This window comes from Grus americana, chromosome 18, assembly GCF_028858705.1.
Source record: "Grus americana isolate bGruAme1 chromosome 18, bGruAme1.mat, whole genome shotgun sequence".
In the NCBI taxonomy this organism is placed as follows: domain Eukaryota; kingdom Metazoa; phylum Chordata; class Aves; order Gruiformes; family Gruidae; genus Grus; species Grus americana.
Window position 1 is genome coordinate 11,495,699 of NC_072869.1, and position 22,909 is coordinate 11,518,607.

General features: G+C 44.6%; 1 protein-coding gene across 1 annotated transcript; it reads right to left on the reverse strand.

Annotated features, from left to right (window-relative positions):
• On the reverse strand, positions 1–20,596 carry CFAP52 (cilia and flagella associated protein 52). Its single transcript, XM_054847020.1, has 14 exons — positions 20,525–20,596; positions 19,287–19,486; positions 18,401–18,537; positions 17,659–17,787; positions 16,521–16,620; positions 15,936–16,052; positions 9,040–9,140; positions 7,899–8,069; positions 5,910–6,058; positions 5,093–5,238; positions 2,823–2,974; positions 2,095–2,197; positions 1,813–1,924; positions 1–998 (listed from the first exon to the last, which is right to left on the reverse strand). Exons 1-14 carry the CDS (start codon positions 20,580–20,582, stop codon positions 823–825), a joined length of 1,851 nt encoding a protein of 616 aa, XP_054702995.1. The 5' UTR covers positions 20,583–20,596; the 3' UTR covers positions 1–822.
• Positions 20,597–22,909: the final 2,313 nt, after the last annotated feature.

A 22,909-nucleotide genomic window follows, 5' to 3' on the forward strand; every position in this document is an offset into this window, starting at 1 on the left:
TTTAAACAGACAGCATCTTGAGAGCAGTTGGGTTTAATACCAGATACAATACCGGGTACTCATTCTCAAACTAAATACATATTTCATGCAAATTTGGAGCCCGTTTGAAAAATTAGGCCAGTGACCAGGAATTTGAGTGTGTCTAGCTGGAAACATCCAGGCATTTTTAGAAATGACTGCACTCTCACTCTCGAAAACCAGGCCCCTGAAGAGAGTTTTAAATTGGACACCGCAAATGAAGAAGCCCTGACATCCTTGTATTCCTCTGAGAACACTGATTTAAAAGCTTGACTCAAAAGAGCTTCCCAGTTAAACGCCTGAGTTGGAGCTGAGGGCTTTTTCCTTAATCAGGACCAGACAAATTAAAATGAACACAGAAGACTGAATTTACACAACAAGTTATTCATTAAAGGAAGGGACGACAGAAGGGGGTAGGGAAGAGAAAGAGAGACCACGTGACAGCAAGAGAGAGCCCGCAAAAATGAGCAGACATACAAGTAAGACTATGCTAAGACACTATCAGGAAAGGTGCCAGTAACAACATGCAAGTGTTATAACAGCCAAGATGATTTTCAGAAGTGATGAATCCTTTCACACCAATCTGAAAGGAACAGCAAATACTTAGCCCCTCTGAAAAAAATCAGACCTATTTATTCAGTGCTAGAAAGGATATCTGAAGGATCTGGTAAATGCATAGCAGAGAGTATAAAAATAGCATCTCCTCTAATAGTACAAATGCTTTAAAACAACCTCAGTGGTAAGAGAAAAGGATTGCTAGGACTGGCCAAGGGAGTAGCAGCCTAGCAGCTCCTGTGCCAGCTGTTAGTGCAAGTCTGGGTATTTCCAGAGCAGGATGGCACCGTCTGCACTCACACTCACGATGTACTTCTTCCCAGGGCAGATCTTGAGGCAGGTGATGTGGCCACCATGGCCCACTCCAACGTGAGTCACTGCACCCTCGTTATAGTCCCACAGTTTCACCAGATGGTCATCACCACCTGCATTGGGCACAAAGGAAGAACAAACCATTATCTGGAGTTCTGTTTGTTCCCAGATCGCAGGCGGGGGAATACTTAGGCATTCGTTTGATTTGAGAAGAGTGGGGTACATTGTCTTGGGCGTTATGGCAAAAACTACTTCTTTTCAACTGAAGTAGAGAGTCAGTGTCCAGAAAATTGTTCAGAACCTCCACCAGCAGATCCCAGTGAGCTATGGCCAGCAATTGGTACGAATAATATTGAGTGTCTTCAAAAGGCTCTTAACCAATACTTGTTTAACCAGGTTAATCTAAAACAACTGGTGCTGACACCAAATCTGTGGTTTTTAACTGTAGCCAAGATATACAGTACCATGGCTCCTCTGTGCTAGTGCTAGGCTCCCAGAAGAGATGTCACGATGGTGGGGAACATGTGAGCCTGAGGCTGGATGGAGCCTGAAGCCATTCCCGCTTGCAAACCGACAGAGACTGCCAGGCTTCTGTTGTAGGACACTTGAACAAATCATTCAAGTGCACAGTGAACACCACTGAACTAAATGAGGGGCAGGGCAAGGTGAAACCCTGTATTCTTCTCTTGGAGACATCCGAACCTTGTCTTTACCTTTACATTACATCTTGCAAGACTGAACCATAGTATCTTCCAAGTCTGAACCACAGCCTTTTTCTAAGCATTTTTCTTCAGTCATTAATTTTATTTTCCCCTTTAGCGGACCCCTCCTTCTAGTTTTTCCTTTCTTTACTGAGACCCTTGGTTCAATGCCTTCCTTTTCCTGCTCTTAGTATGACCTCTTTTCTAGTTTTCTCCACCCACTCACCTGTGACAAAGTACGCCCCATCTGATGTGATGTCCATCCCATTGATAGAACCTGATACAGACCCTTCCACTTCTCTGATTGCAGAGCCATCAAACACTTCCCAGTATCCAATCTAGAGAACAGACCAGAGAGGAGAGCTCAGTCGTGCATCCACAGCACGCACATTTCAGCACTGCCCTGTAACACAACCTTCTGTGGAAGTTCAGAAGCTTCACCACGTAACAAGCCTCAGACTTTGTGTTTTGGAATTATTGCAAACAGAATTCCTGCAGTTTTGCTTACCTGTCTGTCTGTTCCACTGGTGATTATCTGGTACTCTTCAGGATGGTAACACACACATTTGAACAACGTGTTGGCTAGAATCATTTGTTTTCTTGTAAAACGCCTGCAAAACACCTCCCCAACAGGATAGAGCAATAGGGTCAAAAACCAGACTTTGACTGCCTGAACTATCTCTGCCTGTGCTATGCATCAGATCTCTCTTTCTACTTGGCTATTTTCAGGTACTGGTCTGAGTTCAGGGTTTCAGGAAGCCATCAGTTCTGTTCCCCACCACAGCTGCCTTGTAAGACTTTTGATCTGCTGTCATATGAAATGAATTTTTTTAATCCAGAACGCTTTCTAGGTGCTATTTACTACGCAAAAATTTCCTTATCCTTACCACAATGCAGAATGTCTGCAGATCTGCGATAGCTCGACAAGAGTCATCAAGTGCTGGAAAACGGAACTAATGGGAAACTTTGGGAATCATCTGCTCTACCTCCTTGGCCAAGCAGGATCCAATACAAGAAAACAACTTGAGATGAACATTTGTCTAAACTTTTCTGAAAAGTTTCTAGCATTGGAGGTTCTACATTCCCTGACTTGATTGTACTTTCTAGTATTTTTTTGTTTCCCAATGCTCTTTTTCCCCTCCTCCTCACTCTGTGGTGTCCCAAATAGGACGCAGTGACCCAACAGAGACATTACCAGCACTTTCAGTGCCTTGCAATACTTATCTGTCTCCTTACACAATATCCCAGATGATGCACGTTCCGTCAAGGCTGGCTGTGACACATTCTCGGTCGTCCTTCTTAATCTTAATGCAGGACACAGCAGCTACGTGCTCCTTCAGAACCTCCTCCAGCTTCTGAGTCTTTTTGCCAATCTCCCAGACCCTCACCTGAAAATCAGTGACAAATATCTGCTCTTGTACGACCTGGTCCTGACTGAGCTCAGGAGCCTGCCTACAGCTTTCCTGAACTCTGCCTTTCTCTTATAACACATACTGAATCTCAACAGACCATCTCCGTTTTCCTCTGGGTTATTCATGCAGCTGACTTGTAAAACTAAACGGAGTTCTTGAGTTGAACCACTTGGTTCAGGAATTCCTGACCATTAACCCCAGACCTTGTTTTTGCCAAGTTCCCACTCTCCCATGCTTCAGTTTACTCATCTCTTGATCAGGAAAAAGCATCCAGTCCATGATATATTTCCAGTGGTGCTTTTAAGATCAAAGAGCAAGGCTTCTGAAATGGAATATAAAACAGCTACCTGCTATTTGTGCTACATATCATGTCAGTAAGTAAATACAAACCAGCTCTTTAAATCTTTGATGTGAAATATGTGCCTGAAAGCACCTCTTTTCCCAGTAGTGGTAACAGCAAAAATCAATCTGCTTTGAGGACTTGATCCTTCACATCTCGCATTTACTGTCCCACTAGTGCCAAACTTCATGATATCTATTTGCTTTTACATTCTGCTAGGGTCAAATCCTGGTGAAAATTTAGAAATGTAGACACTGACATCAATAACAGAGAGCTGACCTTCCATGTTTTCAAGTCTGATGCCAAGTTACCTATGGGATCTGGATGTCCAATTCCCACTTGCTAAATGATCAGAGCATCCAGATCCCTTAAACAACCCCGAAAGTCACAGCTTTCAGATGATTGATTTTGACAGAACCATTAGCATTTCAGAACACCTTTTTTTGTGTTCGGAATGAATACTGCAAGTGCTACCCTGCAGTTCTCATTTCTACTTAACCAACCTTTAGCTTTAATCCTGTCTCAGGTGTATTTTTCAATTCAGAGATTGACTAACCAGAGCCTGTGCCATTCTCTGTGTGTTGATACAGAATCTAGGTCCTTCATCTTCTGCATCCCCTAGCTAATCATCCAAGGCACTTAACTGTTCTTTTATTAGCGAAGGGTTGAAGTGGCTCATCATGTCTAATGTCTTCATGCAGCAAGATAAGGCAGTGCTGCCAGTACTGCTCTACAGGAGGGCTGCAGTGCAGAATGATTCAGAAATTCAACGATTAGGACATTAGCCTGAGATTTAGAAGACCTAAGTTCAGTTCCTCACTCTTCTAGACTTCCCGTGCAATCTCCAGCATGGCATGCTGAACACTTGAGATCAGGGTACACAAACAGAGTGGTTAAATCACAGTCAGGAATCCACGCACACGTCCTGTCTGGTTCAGAGTGCTTGCCAGACTGCAGAGAGGAAGTCCAAAACAAGGCAAGAAACCGAACACGAGCCTTCCAAGTCTAATGATTTATTTTTAATATAAATAACCCCCCCTGTATTTAAATTATATAAACCTTAGGAGTGTCACTTTTACAGATTGAAAAGGGCCACAACTATATGAAGTGCATGGAGTAGCTAAAGTACATGGGGTTTGTTTTGTATGCCAGAAAAGAATTGTTGAACTGCACAGGTATGATGCCTACAATGTGTTTTCTGATTTTTATTGTTCCTTCTATTGGAATGTTTCCATAATTGTATTAGAAACTGAGTTATTATTAGAGTCTTTCATTAACACCATCACCTAAACCAGATAGTACCATCCCAGAAAAGGAGGAAGTTACCCCATAGACACTATAGCGCTATGAGGAGAACTTTGTGCTATTAAATGAATTCATACAGGTCCATTTGGCTTCCAAAGCAATGACAGAAAGATCTGTGCTAGAGACTGTTAGACAGAAGCTTGCAAACAATGACTAATGCAGATAAGCCAAATACAGGGGAGAGACAAACGAACAAAAAGGATTAAGAGCATATTCTGCATTAGAAGGATTTCCAAGCCTACCATGCCAGAAGAAATCGGGGCATTGTTTTACATTATGCCCTCTGAGAGCAAGAGATTTGCCTGTATCAAAGGGTAATATTTTCGAACTCAGCCCTTTGCTCAAGTGAAAGCTAAGAATAGCTCACTTTCTGACTAAGCAATTGCAGACAATTCGCAGGCCCCGTGATGAGAGCACAGAGCTGCTCCAGGTTTTTAAGCAAAAATTACCTGCCCTTCACCTCCTCCACTAATAATCCGTTTACAGTCACTTGTAGCAGCAATTGCCGTCACTCCCAAGCTATGGGCATGGTTAATGACATACATTAGCCGTCCAGTCTCTGGCGTGAAGGCACGGATTTTCCCGTCATTCCAAGCTGGTGAATATAAAAAAACATTACCCAGGCGCACAGATTTTCCTCATATTATTGTCTCTCTTTCCTTTCCAAATGAACCCGTTTTTTATTAAGTTCCTATATAAGCCCCACCCTGTTGGATCACCTATATACACGTGAAAACTGCTGTACTTTAGATGAGTCCGGAGAGCTATAGTCCCAAAGAAACTATTAAAATTTAATTCCTTTTTGATTCTGGCTATGGACAAATTGGTTTGGTTACAACAGAGGGACTGCACCACTGCTCTAGGACTGCAGTTGTTCCTGTGTAAGCAATTTGCATATGGTGACGGGTAGCAGCTTTATGCAAAAGGTGCTTTACATACAGCACATGTTAAGCTGTTGCATACAACAGGGCTAATATTTTAGAATTAGGTCTTTTGAATAAGACTGAACCACATTCTGAATTGCTGGAATTCACATCCAAAGCCAGGTCTCCCAACCTTGCCTTCCACATACACCGTAAGTACAGCACCAGGACACTGGGGGCTGTGGGCAAAGTTCATCGGACCAGCTGCAAGTAAAGAGGCCTTTGGGTCAAGCGATGAACTGAATTTAAACTTAATCCTCTCTTCATTCTAACATACTGATGTTTATTAAATATGACAATACCTGAAGACTGGTCTCAACCATGGGTCTGGGCTGACCGTTACCTGAAATGATGCTCCTGCCATCCCTCATAAACTCTATGGCATGGCAGGTCACGTTGGGGATGACGATTCGTAGGAGCTCCCTGTTCTCTGGGGTGTGCCACACTCGAATATCATTTTTGGAGCAGGTAGCGAACAAGTTGGAAGTTTCCCTGGAGAATTCAAAGAGGAGAGATAATGAGGAGGGGGCACACAGAAAATGCCTCTTTCTTTGTCAAATCTCATCCTTTGACGCTTAGCTGTTTCTAATGTGTAATCTTCCCAATTGGGATCACCGTGGTTAAGACAAAGGATCACCTTTCTCACATAAATTTCCCCTGGGCTGGTTTCTACTCAAGGATTCATTTTAAGGAACATTGAAAGTGAAACTAAAAGAATTCTTTCTACTTTTTGGAAGTTGTGACATTTATTTCCCATATTCAATCTCTAAACAACTTCACGTGTTTTATATAATAGACACCAAAGTGAGTGTAGAGGTGCTGACTGCCCAGATTTAACACTGGGGACTAACAGCAGCCTTATATTGTAAAGATGTCATTTTTTATCTTGCTTACTGGATGATTCCTATTCAACAGTGCCAAAGGCAACAGAAATGATGGCAAAAGCCTGTTCATCATACACTTGTTATACATGTTTGAATAAAAAAAGACCTGCAGCATTTCAAAGGCTATGGGACTGAAGGCTTTGAAACAAGCTCTAAACCATACATCCTAGGGATATGACAGCTAGCGAAATCTAGAAAGGTACCACAGGCTTTTGTTCAGCATCACCATCAATGCCCGGAAAGATGAACCAGGACAGAGAAAACTGGCACAACAAAAGCATGGCCCCTTTCAAGCCCAGCTTGCACGAGTGCTTTATAAAGCAGGATAACATCAGCAACTGAAGTGTTCTGAAATAAGCCAGAACAGGGGAATTAAGCCTGTATTTCCCAATCAGTGATATGCTCTGTTCAAGAGCAGTTAACGTGTAAGAAGTTTAAACATATATGCAAGGATGTAGTCCTGTAGTTCTTGCAATCATCACTAAATCCAGCTCATCCAAATACCTGTGACGCAGATGTGTCAGGCAGGTCTATTAGCATGAGATTACCCTAAAGCTCCAAATGATTTTCTCATTAAATTAGAAGGATGTGGATTTTTCAGGCTGGTGACAAGCAGGGAGCAGGGCTTTGTGCATTGTGCACTTCGCTGTACCTCGATAAGATTTGGTCCTTTGTGACGTGTCAAGAAGCGGTGCAATAACAACACGCCAAAAATAAAAATTTTCATCGGGATCACACTCCCATTCTCTATTTGGAGAGGAAAGAAACCATCCATTGTGGGTTGTTTAAAAACTAATGTGTCACGATCCTGCTGTACAGGAAGAGGGACTATTTGCTGTCTGTTCACAAGACAAAAGCAGACAGAAGACACACCAGTATATCCAGCATCTCTCGACACAATCCTAGAATTTAATATAACATGCCATGCTGTCAAACATGAAATGATGTGAGGCTGAGAGACCCAAAAAGCCTCTTTGAACGACTCTGTTAGTCAAGTTTCAGGTGATGTTACAGGTGGGTAGAAAAGCAGACGCCTCTACAAGCTCTAGCTGCAACAAAAGCAGACTTTCAGGATTTGCACTGCTGGCAGACTACGTGGCCCGAGTCTCGTAGCACCAGCCCTAGGAGAAAAGGAGGAGGTTGCCATCACTGCTGTCACCCAAACATAAATAATTTGAGTCTTTTTTTTTCAAATTCTTGCTGTAGATCGATGATTTTTTCCAATTCTCAAACTGAACTGCCGCCTTCTGCTTTCAAGCAGCTGCTCCCCGTCACCCTTGCATTTCAGTGGTAGATGACAGCATTGCCTGTATAAATCATCCCGTAAGGACGTTCATAGGGTTTGGGTTCCTGTTGGTTAAAAGGTGTTTACGTAGGTATCCTGACCTTACTGGCAGCTTACTCAAACTTCTTCACCAGCCAAAAGCATTCCAGCCAGTTATACTCACAAAGGAAAAATGATGTCGTGGACGGCTTCATTATGACAGGTGGTGATCAGCTCCTCTTTAAACGCAGTGTAGTTAATTCGATAAATCTGGCACTCATTTGTCCCGACAAAGAACTGGTGACCATGACCTCTACATGTCAGGGATGTGACAGCACCTTGAACTTGAATTTTCCTGTTAAGAGAAAGCAGAGGTTTGGCCTGACAGTGACCTCGAGGTACTTATTTTCCAGCTTCTTTTTTCCCCGACTTTATAAAGTCATGACTTTCCCTGCTTCCCCAAAAAAGCTCCATTTTAGGCTGTGATATCAATATGCAAGAACGCGGTCAGGGCTAACCTTTCATTCTCAGTCTCACGCTAATACTTCATATGATCTTGCCTGTCCCACCTGCTACTCTGCCAGGGCTTGCAGAGGCAATGCTTTGGAGACTTTGTTTTCTGGACCAGGGCCTAAGGTAACAGCATCTTTGTTGATATTCTTGCTCAAGTGCACTTAAATATCCCATATTCAAGAATATTTCCAGACGGTTTAGATCTTCTGGGAATAGATTCAGTTGCACAAAGCTAAGTTTGCAGAACCGTACACTTAGGTTGGCTACTCAAACAATGCAAAAGGAATAACTGCGAGCCTGATTTTCAAATCACATACGGGGAAATGACGCCTACAGCTTTCTATTTTGTATGCAGAAAAAAGCTTTACATGTACTCTGGCACTTCCAAACACGTGTCTATAAAATTAGCGGAGACCTCCTTTACAATCCCATGTCCTCCAACAAACCCTTTTTTAGATGGCATATACTACTCTTTCTCAGCTGGTGTAAATAAGCATAATTTTACTGCCTTCAACAGATCTGTCTCACTTTCCATCAATTTAGGATCTGACTCCTAATGCTTCAAAGGAAACAATGGTCATTTAAAATGAATGATGAGTAGGGGAATTCGCTTCTGTGCAAATGCACACAGTAATTTTCAGCCTGCTTCAACTTCATTATGCTGGAACCATACCATCTACTTTGTCTGCAGGATTGAAAAACTGAGATTTATTTGGATTATGCCTTTACGTAGAAGTGATTTCTTCTTCTACTGTGACCCTCTGGGGGAATTATCACCTCTCCCCTCCTGATTCTCCCATCTACAAACTCACTTCATTACTTTGTAGTTTGAGCCTTTACAGAGAGCTACAATCCCTCCTCCGGTGCCGACTATTAAATCTCCTCTCTTCAGCAAAAGCAAAGCTGTGACTCCCTAGGAGAAAACAGGATTAAACCACAATTGGATGGAAGCAGAGTCTCTTTATTGCTGCAGTCATGTTGAATAGCACAACGGAGTCTGTATCGTGCTCCCAACGGCAGTGCTTATGTCACTGAAATATGGTTTATCAGTTTTCTTTGACTGACCTAGGCTAAAGAGTGACTCTCTAGAGGGAGAAAAGAGAAAAGAGTTATTAATTGCAGGTATATATGAACTAGTACAGTATGAGGAGCAAGCAAACAGCATCTTCATGGATCCTTCAGAGCAGCTGGGAACACATATGAGCCTACATATCCTTACCTCATTCCAGCAAGCAACACAGACATTTTGTATTAGTGCCTCCGCTTTTCCTTCCACTGGTTCTTCATCTATCAGACATGAAAACAACAGAGGATAAAACTCAGCCTAAGCATCCTTTCCTACAGCTGCTTTTAGGACAGATCTCCGTGTCCGAGGCCTGTCTCTCCATCTGAAAGATGGAAACTCATCTCCCACCTATTAGTAATAAAAGACAGTTGTCACAGAAAAGCTTTGGAAATTAGTCAGCTCATCATCAGCATGGGTTTTGCTATTTACTAAGATGAGTAGAGCAACAGGTCAGCCATTAGAAAAAGGAGAAATGGTTTTCCATGGGTAAAGTACCAGACTACAGTAAAAACACCCAACACCAACACACAACCAAACAAAACCAGCAAACAAAACCAGTCCTTAGCCTTGCCACAAAACGTCAAGAAAAGTCAGTCTCTGCTTCAGTTCTGCTACCTGTGAAGTAATACTGCACTCCTGTACACAACACAACAGATCAATTCTTGAGAATCTGAGACACCCCAAAATAGGCTGCAAGAGTGGTGAAACTACTTCTACAGGGTTAAATCCTCATATTTTTACTCAGAAAAAGATTCCTACTAGCTTCGGGGAACATAGGCATGAGTGAAATGGAAAGAAAAAAAAAGGAAATAAAGGAGCTTTATGCCATCAAAACTTGGACTGAAAAGTCAGCTCAGTCACAAAGCCAGCGTGTACAAGAGACACTTCCACCCTCACCAGGAGAGCAGACACCCATCGCCATCCACGGTTCCATGTCAGACAGGCCAGCCGGAACTCATAAACGTGGAGCTCAACGGAGTCCTTACGTTGCAATACAGACACCAGCGACATTTCCCACCACCTAGGTTAATAAGTGGTATTGCCATCTGGTGTGATAGTACCAGCAGTTTCACAATATTATGATTCCCTTTTCTTTAAGCCTGAGCTCACAGAGCCATTATGTGACAACAACAATTTCTATTTGGTGGAGTTTTTTCTGGAAAACAAAAAAAGCCCCAAACACCTCTAGCACAATCTACTGTTGTGAATGCCTGAAGAAGTGAATTCCCAAAGAATAATAACCAAGAGGGAAATCAGAATAATTCTGCATTTATTCTTTAGGAAGAAATGACTGTCACGTGCTTGTCTTGTGATTTTTTACCAAATATAGGTGTCAGCACTTTATGATGAAGTTTGACATCCAAGCTGCACCACCCAGCATTCCTGTTCTTTTCAAGCATTAATCTGGCCTAACCCCAGTAACTTTTCAGAATTAAACACTTTCAGAGTGTTTAAAAGAATGAAAGATGGAAAGTGTTGATTTTCTGTTTGGAAAGGAAGGAGAGAGAGGAAGTGAAGAAGAGAAAATGGACATTTGAGATATTTAGATCTGGAAAGGATGTTGCAAAAGCCACAAAGTCTGGTGAATTTGGAAAAATTACTTTGGTTCAATTATCCAACAATATAGAAGCAATCGATTGCTTTTAAAAGTCTTGCTTATACTTTTTGAATTAAAAACCCAATGAAAATCACTGCATATGTAACTGGCCATTCCAGGGCTGGCACTCCAAGCAGCCTTGCACCCACCAACACATTAACTGAAGGACTGTTTAACTTCAGGATCAAATAAGCGTGGATTGCTGTGAAAAAAAAAGGAAAAAAAAAATCCTTGATTTCTAATTTAATTGCACTAATTTCTTCATTAGTCTGTTTCCACCAGTAGCATATCCAGAGTCTCCTGTAACATCAGGACTGATCACTGTGAAAAACACAACCTCCAGAGAGGATTTTCTGCCACACTATCACAACACTACCAGGCAGGAAGCCAGGTTTCATGCAAATATTCTTAGCAAAAGCACAAGAACAAAGGGATTCTTTTTAATTAGAAATACGATCCACAAGCAGAACTGTTTCTGAACAACGTTTTAAAAAATTTCCTATGAGATGATGGCAGCATTTTGCAAGTCCCCTGTTATCACAGGCCCATCAACTGTCTTTTGATCTACTGTTTTGCAGTTTTTCCTGTAAAAGACTTCCACCTCAGATGCCCTTTGGGTTTAGCATTATGGCAGGTGGCGGCATTAGAAATCAAACCTATGACTACGTAGTTTATCTGATTACAGCTCCCTGCTACTTGCTAATAAATTAAAGTTTTTGCAGCACTGCCAAGACTGTTTTGATTTTTCCAAGGTATTCTCTTCAGTTCTTCGATTTGAGAGGGAAACAGGTATTATTAAGATGGAAAAAAACCCCTTAAAGTGGCCAGAATTCATTGCCAGGCTCTCAAAATCATCAGAGTTTGATTTCAACCTTAACTTGACAATTGTGCTTCTTTCTTGCCCAGTCTGTTCTTTGAATCACTGTGAGTAAACAGATAAGCTTTATAAGTTGCACTTGGTAATCATGGAGTCAAACAGTTCACATTAACGATGCCATGAATATTCTATTTTATATACTGGCGGTCCTCTTGTAGATGAAATGTGGAGTCTAATGTAGGAGGTTAAAAATATGACTATTCATTATTTACTTCTTACAAAAAGAAACCACTGCTTTGAAGTGTGATTGTAAATAAAAATACCAGCAAAAATCCAGCATGCCCATTCCCTTCCCTGCAGGGATACTTGCTCTTTGTCCCATTCTGATCTCTTGCAAAGTTCTTGAGCACTCTATGAACTCTTCCAGTGCACTTCCTTTAAATATTTTATTTTTTTACAATGCAAATCACTCCAGCTATTTCTGAAGATGCATTTGCAGTTGTACATCCCACTTTGCATCTGAGCGGGTGCCTTAGAGATCCTCAAGCCCATGACGGGGATAAAAATTAATTTTGCTGTTTATTCCCGTATTTATAGATGTTACAGAAATGCACTTAAACGTAATTCCATGTAGATGGAAAACAAGTTGCTTCATCGTAGCAGTGAACTATTCTGCCACTCCTCTTCAAAAGAGAAACAAAGAAATCTTCAGATCATGTCTATATAATAAACACAGTCTTATATATCTAAAGGCAAAGTTCCTTTAAGGTTGACCGAACTTATTTTCAATAAACATCTTCTCCTCACCCAAGCAGTATCTGAACTCTTTCTTGAAAGATAAGCTTGTTGTGGGGTGGCTGTGGATTCCAGGTTTAGAGTTTCATGGTATGCCACTGGCTCGTCATTCCGCGGTGTGACCAGTGAACAAGGTTTTCAGAGACACAGGATAACAAATATGCATCTTTTCACCTAAGAATTGCAATGAAGTGATGAAAATGGTTCCACGGGGAGGGAGGCCGGGACGGTTCCAGCACTGGAGGCTGTACGGCCAACCTCCCTGGCAGGGAGCGGGGAAATGCCTGGCTAGGAAAGGCAGTACACGTCCCAAAAGCCGTGCATCGGAGCAGGCATGCCTACCTTGAGAGGACATGGCTGACTTCTGACACAAGCTATATGGCAGCTTTGCTTTGCATGGCTAGAGAGGTGAGAATTTTTGTTACAAGTACTAACACGTGAAACATTTTCAAGAGAGACATAAAAGATGTCTTGTGAAATACACACAGCTCTGCAGGGGGAAAAATAAAAATCAACTCTTCTCCTAGGGTTAGCAATATGATGTACTAACTTGTGTAGAAACAAGGAAGTTAATACTTTTGTTTTGATTAATGCTGTGGTTTTGACTTGAAAAAACATCTGCAAAATACCTCTTCTGGCATTGAAGGCTCTGTTACAATTGGAAATTTCTGCCATAAACCATTAGATCCTACGTGTGTTCACCAGGGACTTGTTGACAGCCTAGTGACAAGGTATTATTTGTATGCAGAGATGTGCAACGGGTGGGTGGAAAGGGAATCACAGTACGGAGCTAGGAGGGGAGAATTGGAAAGTATGAAAGTGGATCTGACAGTAGCTGCAGATAAAAATGTACCAGCACCTTCTCACTGACTGCAACAACACAGGTTTGCCCTGATGAACCTCCCATTTCGGGCACGTGGAAACTGCATTGGGAAGAGTGAGGGAAGAGAGCAGAGAGGAAGAAAGCAAGAGGAGAAGGGTTGAGCATGTGTCTGACTGGATAGCCTGTCTTTGAACAGAGCTGTCAGTTTGAAGCAACAAAGGAGGAGATTGGAAGGACTATTTGTTATTTCCATCCAATGTGAACGTCTCCTTTCTCTCCCTTCTCCCAAAATGACCAGTGCTATATGTTAATAGCTGCCATTACATAACACTAATAAAACAAAGTTTTAAGTCAAATTAATGCCTACCAGCTCAGGTCTCGTCCTCAAGGCTGGCAGGCAGCTGTGACGAGATCCACTTCTCGATCTTTCCTCCTCCCCAGCATCTTGTCAGTCCCTCACACAGTCAAAGGTCCTGGTTTTCTTCAGCTTGTCACTACCAGAAGCAGTGTCAGCTGAAGCTCACGATGCTCCAAAGGTCTCTGCCACAAACTGCGGTTCCTATGGTTTGCCTTACGATACAACCCCTCACAGTATAGATTGGACTGTGGTCTGGCTTTGAGCCTCTGCTTTTCTCCAAGAGGCCCTAGGCCCTCTTTCAACCCCCAAATTGCACAGCATCCTGCTAATGACCCTATCTGATCACTTCTTTAATGATGGTCTCAGAAGCCTACCTTTGTGAAGTTTTGTCTCCAATACATTTGGCACCTTTCCCTCGCCCCGAAGGCAAGGGAGCTCAGGACCTCGCGTGGCTTCAACCAGGTACTCTAGGCAAGGTACACATACTGCTGCTAGGTGTAGGAGGACTCAAAGCATGCAAGCATTTAAAAGAAGAGGTGATATTCAATCATCAAGACCTTGGCATAAAACACAGCAGAGATCAGGCAGGACACAGGTCCTGTGCGGATGCAGAGCCCTGCAGGACGACTGCAGAGGGCTAGCTTAGCAGCGTACGGCACAGGTATACCCACACCTTCAGCAAACTTACAATTTCCATCAGGAAAACAAAATACAAACATTCTTGTCACTTAATATGTACACAGAATTAAATTACTTACATTCCTACAATGCAAGTGGGAAAAACAAGTAGTAACTCCTTCAACTTTCTGGAATAGATAAACATTGAAATATATTTCAAAGAATTCAGTGGCTTCAAGTTATCACAGAGATACGGGTCTGCATTTGTAATGCAAGAAACACTACATTTTGAATGGGCATGTATATGGCGCTTTTTTTTTTTTGGTGCATGTGTTGGTACAAACAAAGGTCAGGAGGTTTAGAGAAACAAGTCCAGAGTAGCTTTTTCTTTGGGGTTTACTGCTGAATTTTTCTTACAGTTCCTGTTAGTTTTGTGTTCGCTCTCAAACAAGATCTGCTTCTTTGTAGGAGAGCTTCCCCACGGCATCCCTAACAGTACATTCGGTGCTTCCATCTGCATTGCTTCCCCTGCTGCTCACCGATTTTCACAGCTGCTGATAGAATCACAAAATACATTCAACCTTATGCAAGAAAGTCTTTCAGGAAGTGTTTAAATTCTCCCTCCACTGGGTATAAAGTGAGAAGCTACAAGAAATCTTTTATAGCAACAAATAAAGAGAAATCAAGAACAAGCGTACTAGCTGGTGCTGATTGTTCATCGTTACGGCTCCCTGCATGCAGAATTCTTGTACAATGAAAGGCCAAAAGCTCCTTAGTCAGGAGATACTCCTGTCTGAGGATACTCATACCAAGACCCAAGAGTCCCAATTATAGACAAAAAAAGCTAAGTTGTGAAGTCAAGCACTCAGAAGTTAAAAAGCAATAGAATCAATGTACCCTGTGCAACCTTGTTTTGTCCCAATTGTGCATATGCGTTATAATAAACTCTTTAATTATATTATGTGTACTATCTTTTTCAGTAAGCCCTCTGCCTCATCAGTGGCAGAATCAGAATTTCAAAAAGATGACCTCCTGAAGGGAAGGGGGGCAATAATACAGGGAACAGGCACAAAAATCTAGGGGGTTGGGGGTTTTTTAAGAGCAATTGCAGTGTTCTGAAGTTTTTCCAAAATACTCTTCTTGGCAAACAGCTGCCTTGGAAAATTTCAGCCCAGAAAATTTAAGAAATCTGTAAGATCTGAATGTAGAACCTTATAGCAGTAAGTGTGGGAAAGTCTCTCAAATAAGCACTTCTACCAGCCTTCCCAGGAATGTCTTCTGTCTCACTCCAGCTAGTATCTTCCTAAAAAAATAAACAACTCAGGAACTACTCCATTTTTATGACTGTTTTTCATTTTTTATGACTTTTACCAGATTTATTATAAAAGCTAGTTTGTGGGATGACACAAGAGGTTCAGGTAAAACCCAGATCCTGACCCAAATGAAACTGAGCAAAGCCGGGCTGATGGTCTCAGACTTCAGGATCAAGACTGAAACATAAAGAACTAAGAGCACAGAAAAAGGGTTAGTCTGTGAATCGACTTCGTCATGGTTCTCCTGGAGGTTGCCCTACTTTCAGTTGCTAACAAAGAGGAGGATAAGGAAAAAATTCAAGTCACAGAGCTGCTACTTACCGAGCTAAACTTCTCCTTCTGGGGCCCATAGTCAGTCATCAGCTTGCTGTTTGTATTCACTTTCAGGACATCACCAGTTGATGTGCCGACATAAAAATAATTATCATCATCTGCCATCTATAGGAAAGCATGAAAAGAGAGATCACGATCCAGAGAGTGAGACGCTTGTCCCAAGCCTAGCACTGGGCTGCATAAATAGCTTTATTTCAGTGTATTGCCAAGATTTAATCTCAGGGGATACAGCCAATGTTTTCATCCCGTCACACTCAAAGATCCATTACATCGCTGAACGCAAGACACTTTCTAACCAAATCTAGATAATATTTTGAAGCAAAAGGGAGATTCTCTGGGTGCTGGAGCCTGTGACTAAAATACATGCTGCTTCTCTTCAGAAGCATTCAAAACACTCTTCTCCCAGGATAAAGAAACTGTGGGAGACCATCTGCCATGAGCCAACACTTAGTGACTTCACTGCCATCATGCAGTTGTAATTGGCATTTCTAACAGTACTATAAAAGCTTGTGGATTTTCTCTAGTCTGTTGAGAGCTTCTCAGTTTAGCCAAATCATTTTGGCTAAAACTTACCTTAGCACACGTGATCACTCTTCTCAGTTGCCCCGTCTGGCATTCAGTCGGGCGGATTTTCCTATTTGCTAGATCCAGTTCCCATACTCGAATGGTCCCACTATAAGAAAGAATATAGTGGGATCAAATCCATATGTGCAGAAACATCCATGTTCTTTCCCTACTCAGTGAATCAAAAAGCCTTTACAAGGCTACATTAGTCTGAAATTTTAATAAGGAGGGAAAAGAACAATATCAGAGAGTGTAGAAGTAAGTCTCTGTCTTTTCCGCTATCTCTCACAGCAACTTTTTCCAGGTAAATCAAAAATCTTAAAGGATCAGCAAAAACATATACGAGGATTATGGAGCAGTATGCAACAACCTCGACACTTCATTTCCCAAAGAGACATGCGCTGTGGGAATCTTAGTTCCTAGAATGGGAAATGAACAGCACAGGATGCTTTCAACTATTTTCTAGCACAATTTAATATACAACATAAAAGCCAATCTCACATCTTTACACACAGTTGCCCTTACATTTAACAAAGAGTTAAAACTGCAAAGACAGCACTCATGAGCGCAACTGCAGCCAGGAGCATCTAAAGCCTTCCCTGATCTCAAGGGAGGGGCGGGTCCTGAGCATGTTTAAATGTCAGGCTAGATATACGGGGGCTGTCTCAAATCCATGCAAAATGTGACTTTTTGTACCAACTTTTGTTACAAGCCAGTGACCAATTGTACATCACATCTGGTGAGGACAGGAGATGATTCAATGACCTGCAAGATATCATTGTTTCTACATTAAGTAACCATTGTTCAGAGCCACTCATCGACTGCTTTTCCTGTGTAAGCATTGGCAACTAAATATTTTCAGCACTGCACAGGGAATGTCGAGTACAAAATCCTGCTATCAGGAACAGAAGTGACGCATGCGGGTCCCTCCGTGCTGCTTTGAAAACATATCGCAATGTGTAGAATAAGCAGAAATGCCTTAAAGGGACAAGCTGACGGATATTCGTGGGTCCATTCAGAGTGAAAAGAAAAAACACGAGCGCACTCAGTTGCTTAAGTTTCCTTGTATTTAAGTAAAGACTCTTTGTAAAAGGAAATAGGTCCATGGGTTCTTTCCCTCATTTCTATTATCTAAATAAAACCTTACTTTCCAGCGGTAACAAACATCTCGTCTCTGCAGCTGGAGCACGCCACGACGGTCGTACTCCCCGCGCTGCGTGCCGAGGCAGGGCTCCCACAGACAGCCTCTCTCTTACCGACGTGCCACACAACCACACTGCAGGAGAAGGAGAAGCTTTAAATAGCTTCACTTTTTGACATTACTTAAAAACAAATTACTTAAAAACAAATGCAAGATGAAACCTGTTTTCCTACAGTCTGTTCCCACCAGGATACACAATAAAAGTAACTTCGTAAAGACTGTAGCCAAGAAAAACCTTATCACAAATGTGTGGAAATGCAGTTTACATCCCCTGCTCCTGAAGAATGTGTATTTGTCAGATTCCTTCTGCTGAGCAAGACTCAAATCATATCTTAGGCCACTCATAGAATCTGATATAAAACAACTTTTTATTCCACTTGTCTGTGTGTCAAAGCAAGCCCTCAGTGAAATATATGCTTCTTCAGGGCAGTGCACGAAGCTTGGTAACTGTGCAGGCTCCGTAAGGTTTCTGGGCGATGACACCAGCTTGACAATTAGCTGATCCCTTCATCATTGCCCTTACCCTGCGCTCTGCCCAGGCATCCCACCCGGCTTCCCGTTGCCAGAGCTGGATTGTTGAGGACAGAGATCAACGGGGGAAAGAGGGAAGAGCGAGTCCTCCCTAAGAGCGCTCTTCGATGCCCTACAACTTGTTGGAAATCGTGTGCCAAGAGGTGGAAATCGTTACCTGCCGTCGTCCTGGCCTCCCAGTGACACAAGATAAAGGCTGTTTGGAGAAAACGCTAATCCTTCGATTTTGCCCTTGTGAAGTGACAGCCGAGCAAGTAACTCCTTCCCCTGGAAATCCCACAGAATGATTTCTGCCTGAGGTGCAAAGCAGAAGGGGTCAAAGCCAAAGCATTAGATATAACACATAGAATTCATCAGAAAAACTTTCTCTGGCAGGAAAGCTGTTTGAAGGAGCCCAGCCCAAGGTTAGCTTCTGTCCAGCCCAGGGCTCCCCTGACACAAAACGGCTTCAGATTAGGTGCTGTAAGAAACATTACTCCAGCTTACCAGCTGAGTAACTTCATTTCAGAATCAAAATTTACCCTGAGACACTGGGTATTTGACTTAGCTTTTAAAATACTGAAAACACTAGTACTTGATTCATTCCATTGTCTCAGGGTCTTTTCAAATAGGCAAAAATTAAACCATAAAGAACTTTAGAGGTGTTAAAATGCAGGTAGGCACCTGTCAAGGGCTTTTGAAAGCCCGAAACAGTTCTGGAACTCAGGTACCACTTTAAATACAACACCATTTATTATTTAATGTCTAATGAGATTTATGCTGCCACATGGGCACAACACTTTGGGTAAAAAGGACCTGAATTAAGAGACCCCTCAATCTGGTTATCCCAGGCCTAGGGGGAAGGCTTAATATTTTATAAAAACATAAAGGCACATCCAGCAATGGAATAGCCACAATTTCCCATTCTCTGCAACATCCTCCCACTGTAGGCATTCGTTTTCCAACAAAAGAAAAAATAAACGAAAGGTGTTCCCACTGCTAGCAAGCCAACTCCAATTTCTTTGGTCAATATTACACAGTTTAAAAAATAGAGCATTATCCACCTTGAAGCCCATAAAAGTGACTTGTCCAGAAGCAACATACACCCCGTTCCTGGACACAACGAGGCAGGAGACATTATTGGTGTGGCCGTGCAAGAAAGTCTGTTTCTTACTGTCCAGCTCTTGAATAACCACAGTACATCCCAGGGGATAGAGAACGTGCTCCTTATCAGGGTGGCAGATCAGGCCACAGGGTATATGCCCTGCAAGAGAAAGGAGTGAAAGATCTGCTGGCTCTTAATGGGTCTGGGGGCTGCAGGCAAATTCTCTTCCCCTGCCTGAAGCAGGCAGTCCCAAGAGCAGGCGGACCTCTCCCCAACACCTCCGCACCGGAGGCCTTGCTTATCGCACTCCCTAAGGGGAAATCGCTTGTTCCCCAAGTTTTATCTCACGAGGAGAGCAAAAACAAGAGCGTTCCAGTTCCCCCCAAAGCCATTTAGCAGAACAACCTCGTATAAAAGTCCAGGGTCACCCTTACAAGTTTTGGACCGTGCTGTGCTTGCTACAGCTACAAGGAGATTTAAGAGACCCAGAGGTCTGAGCCCTTCAGCACAGAGTTCTCCAGGAGCACCTGCTGATTTATGGAGGCCACAACACCAGTCCACGTTGCCATGACCTGCCTCAAAATAGCTGCAAAGCCACAAATTTCCTGAGAAGGCAGTTGGCTGAAGAAGCCCTAGTGCCTAGCCCCCAGCCCCAGGTCACAGGAGTCTTTATGACAGGATTTTGTGCAGCCTCAGTTGATTTTATTTTGAAATGAAACCTTTCGCATTCTAGTAAGCTAATTAAGAAAAAAAATAATCCTGCAATTCAGTCAAACTTTTCCTGTTCTTAACTTCACATCTGTCTCTCGGGATGCCGGCCCCAGGATGCCGTGCATGGGGAGGGTGAGGAGGCGGCGAGGGAGGCAGGAGGGGCCCCGCGCACCCCTTGCTCCCCCCACAGCACCACAGCCCCAGACAAGACCCACAGCTGCCCCCCCTCAACCTCTCTGCTGGCAACTCATGCCCCACAGCTGCCCCATACCGCACTCCTACCCCTCACGGTGCCGCATACCTCCCCACACCTGCCCCTATGGTGCCCCATACCCCTCAGCTGTCCTCTGTGGTGCCCCACACCCCCCCAGTTGTCCCCTGTGGTGCCCCATATCCGCCCAGCTGCCCCTATGGCGCCCCATACCACCCCAGTTGTCCCCTATGGTGCCCCATACCCCCCAGCGGTGCCCCCCTGCCCCACACTACCGTTGAAGCCGATGGCCGCCCGCAGCTCCAGCTCGCCCACTGCCCCCTCAGCCGCCATGGCCCCCGGCTGCGGACGCGGCGCCATGGCAACCGCGACTGCGCGCCGGCCCCTGCCGCGCGGCCCGGCCGGCAGGGGGCAGTGGCGGGCAGCGGGCGGCCCCCCCCACCCGGCCCTCAGGCGGGTCCTGGAGCGGCCGCGTCTCCCCGTTACCGGGCCCGGGGCTGCCCCCGTACCGGGCCGGGCCTCCTGCCCTCGGGGTGCCGGATCTGGCGCCCACCGCTGCTCAGGTGCGATGCCTGAGTCTGTGGTACAGGCCGACAGCCCCGGGGAATCACAGAGTCCGAGAATCCCAGACTGGTGGGGGTTGGCAGGGGCCTTTGGAGATCATCTGGTCCAACCCCTGGCAAAGCAGGATCACCCAGAGCAGGTGGCACAGGATGGCGTCCAGGCGGGTTTGGAATCTCTCCAGAGAAGGAGACTCCACAACCTCTCTGGGCAGCCTGTCCCAGGGCTCGGTCACCCTCAGAGGGAAGAAGTTTTTCCTCATGTTCAGGTGGAACTTCCCGTGTTCCAGTTTGTGCCCGTTGCCCCTTGTCCTGTCACTGGGCACCACTGAGAAGAGTCTGGCCCCTTCCTCGTGACACCCACCCTTTAGATATCTGTAAGAGTTGATGAGATCCCCTCTCAGTCTTCTCTTCCCCAGGCTAACCAGCCCCAGCTCTCTCAGCCTTTCCTCATACCAGAGATGCTCCAGGCCCCTCATCATCCTCACAGCCCTCCGCTGGACTCTCCCCAGTAGTTCCCTGTCTGTCTGGAACTGGGGAGCCCAGCACTGGACACAGAACTCCAGATGTGGCCTCAGCAGGGCAGAGCAGAGGGGCAGGAGAACCTCCCTTGACCTGCTGGCCATGCTCTTCTTCATGCACCCGAGGTACCATTGGCCTTGTTGGCCACGAGGGCACGCTGCTGGTCATGGAGAGCTTGTTGTCCACCAGGACTCCCAGGTCCTTCTCTGCAGTGCTGCTTCCCAGCAGGTCAACCCCAACCTGTACTGGTGCTTGGGGTTAAAGGGGTGGCAGGGCTCGGTGGCCGTGGGGCTGTGGAGGAGAGGGGCTCTGCTGCTGCCAGTGAGGGAGGTGAAGCTGGGTGGAGCAGCAGACATGGCGGGTGCTGCCTGTCACCCTCTCCTGGCCCTGTTTCACCTGGGCTGCCATCAGCGAGAGCAGCAGTTTGGCCTCCGCTGACCCCACAGCAGTCAAGTGAGGTACAACACAGATGAAAGATCTCCTTATATCCCCTCATGTGTCCCCTCTGCAGTTTTGCTTTTTTTTTATTCTCCAAGAGTTTTGAACTTTATTCAGTAATGGAATAAAGCATAAGAAGAAAGGACTGTAGCGTCCGTCTCAGAAATGGCAAAGGCGCCCATCAGATTACAGGCAGTGTCTGCAGTGAGCGCACTGACATCCGTCGTGATTTACGGCTCCAGTCGGCGGGTGATGCAGATACACAGCGTGTACAGCCTCGAGGGGACTCGCAGGCTCTGCCACCGCATCAGAGACATCCATGGCCTGCATGAGACAGCCCCAGCATCTGCTGTTTTAATGCAACAGACGGGACCTGCTTGCCCTTCACAAGGAAATACTCTGAAGACCGCCGAGAGGAGGTCAGGCCGGGTTGCTAACAAAGGGCTTTGCATTGCCAGGCATCTCCTGAATCCTGTACATCGCTGGGCAGAGAGGTGAACCAGCCACTTGGGAAGGGAGACAGACTCCCAGGGGAAACCTTCAGCTGGACAAAGAGTCCAGTATGTGGTCGTGGAAAGAAAGAAACACTGAGGAGCCCCTAGCAGAGCTTTTTAATTGAAAGGAAAGAGTAATTCTGTGGTGTACTTTCACTTGGCTCTGTGGGCGAAGGCCTGGCATGGAGGTGCGGAGGGCTGTGCCTCACCTCCTCATCTTACCTGGATACCCTTTGAAGGCTACAAGCAATGAAGTCCTCAGGCTACAAGCAATTAATTCCTAGGCCTGCCTCATGACTGGTACTGTGTGAGCTTGCTGCCATCGCCTGCTCCTGCCCGTGGCCTCCTGCCATTGCTGGACACAGGCACCAAGGCAGCGATAGCTCCTGCTCTGAATAGCTCAAGAAGTGGAATATATGAAAGGTAAAAATCACAATGGAAAGCATATTTGGACATGGGAGACATCCTCATGCTGCAGGCAGAATGATATCTCTATGGTCTACAGCCCTCCCATGAGGGTTGGCTTGTCTGACCGAGCTACGTGTACACCTTCATATTTCATGGTTTAAAATGGCATGTCGCCTCTTGTCCTGACCTCAGGTAGTCGGGGCACGTTGGTTAAGGCTCATATATATTCACTGCTCGC

Excerpts from the sequence above, each read along its gene's own strand:
- CFAP52 (XM_054847020.1), bottom strand. The coding sequence starts at position 20,582 with ATGGCGGCTGAGGGGGCAGTGGGCGAGCTGGAGCTGCGGGCGGCCATC. Across the intron at positions 1,925-2,094 it reads CCAGTGGAACAGACAGACAG|ATTGGATACTGGGAAGTGTT; the intron begins GTAAGCAAAACT and ends TCTGTTCTCTAG. Across the intron at positions 999-1,812 it reads TGGGGCGTACTTTGTCACAG|GTGGTGATGACCATCTGGTG; the intron begins GTGAGTGGGTGG and ends TGCCCAATGCAG.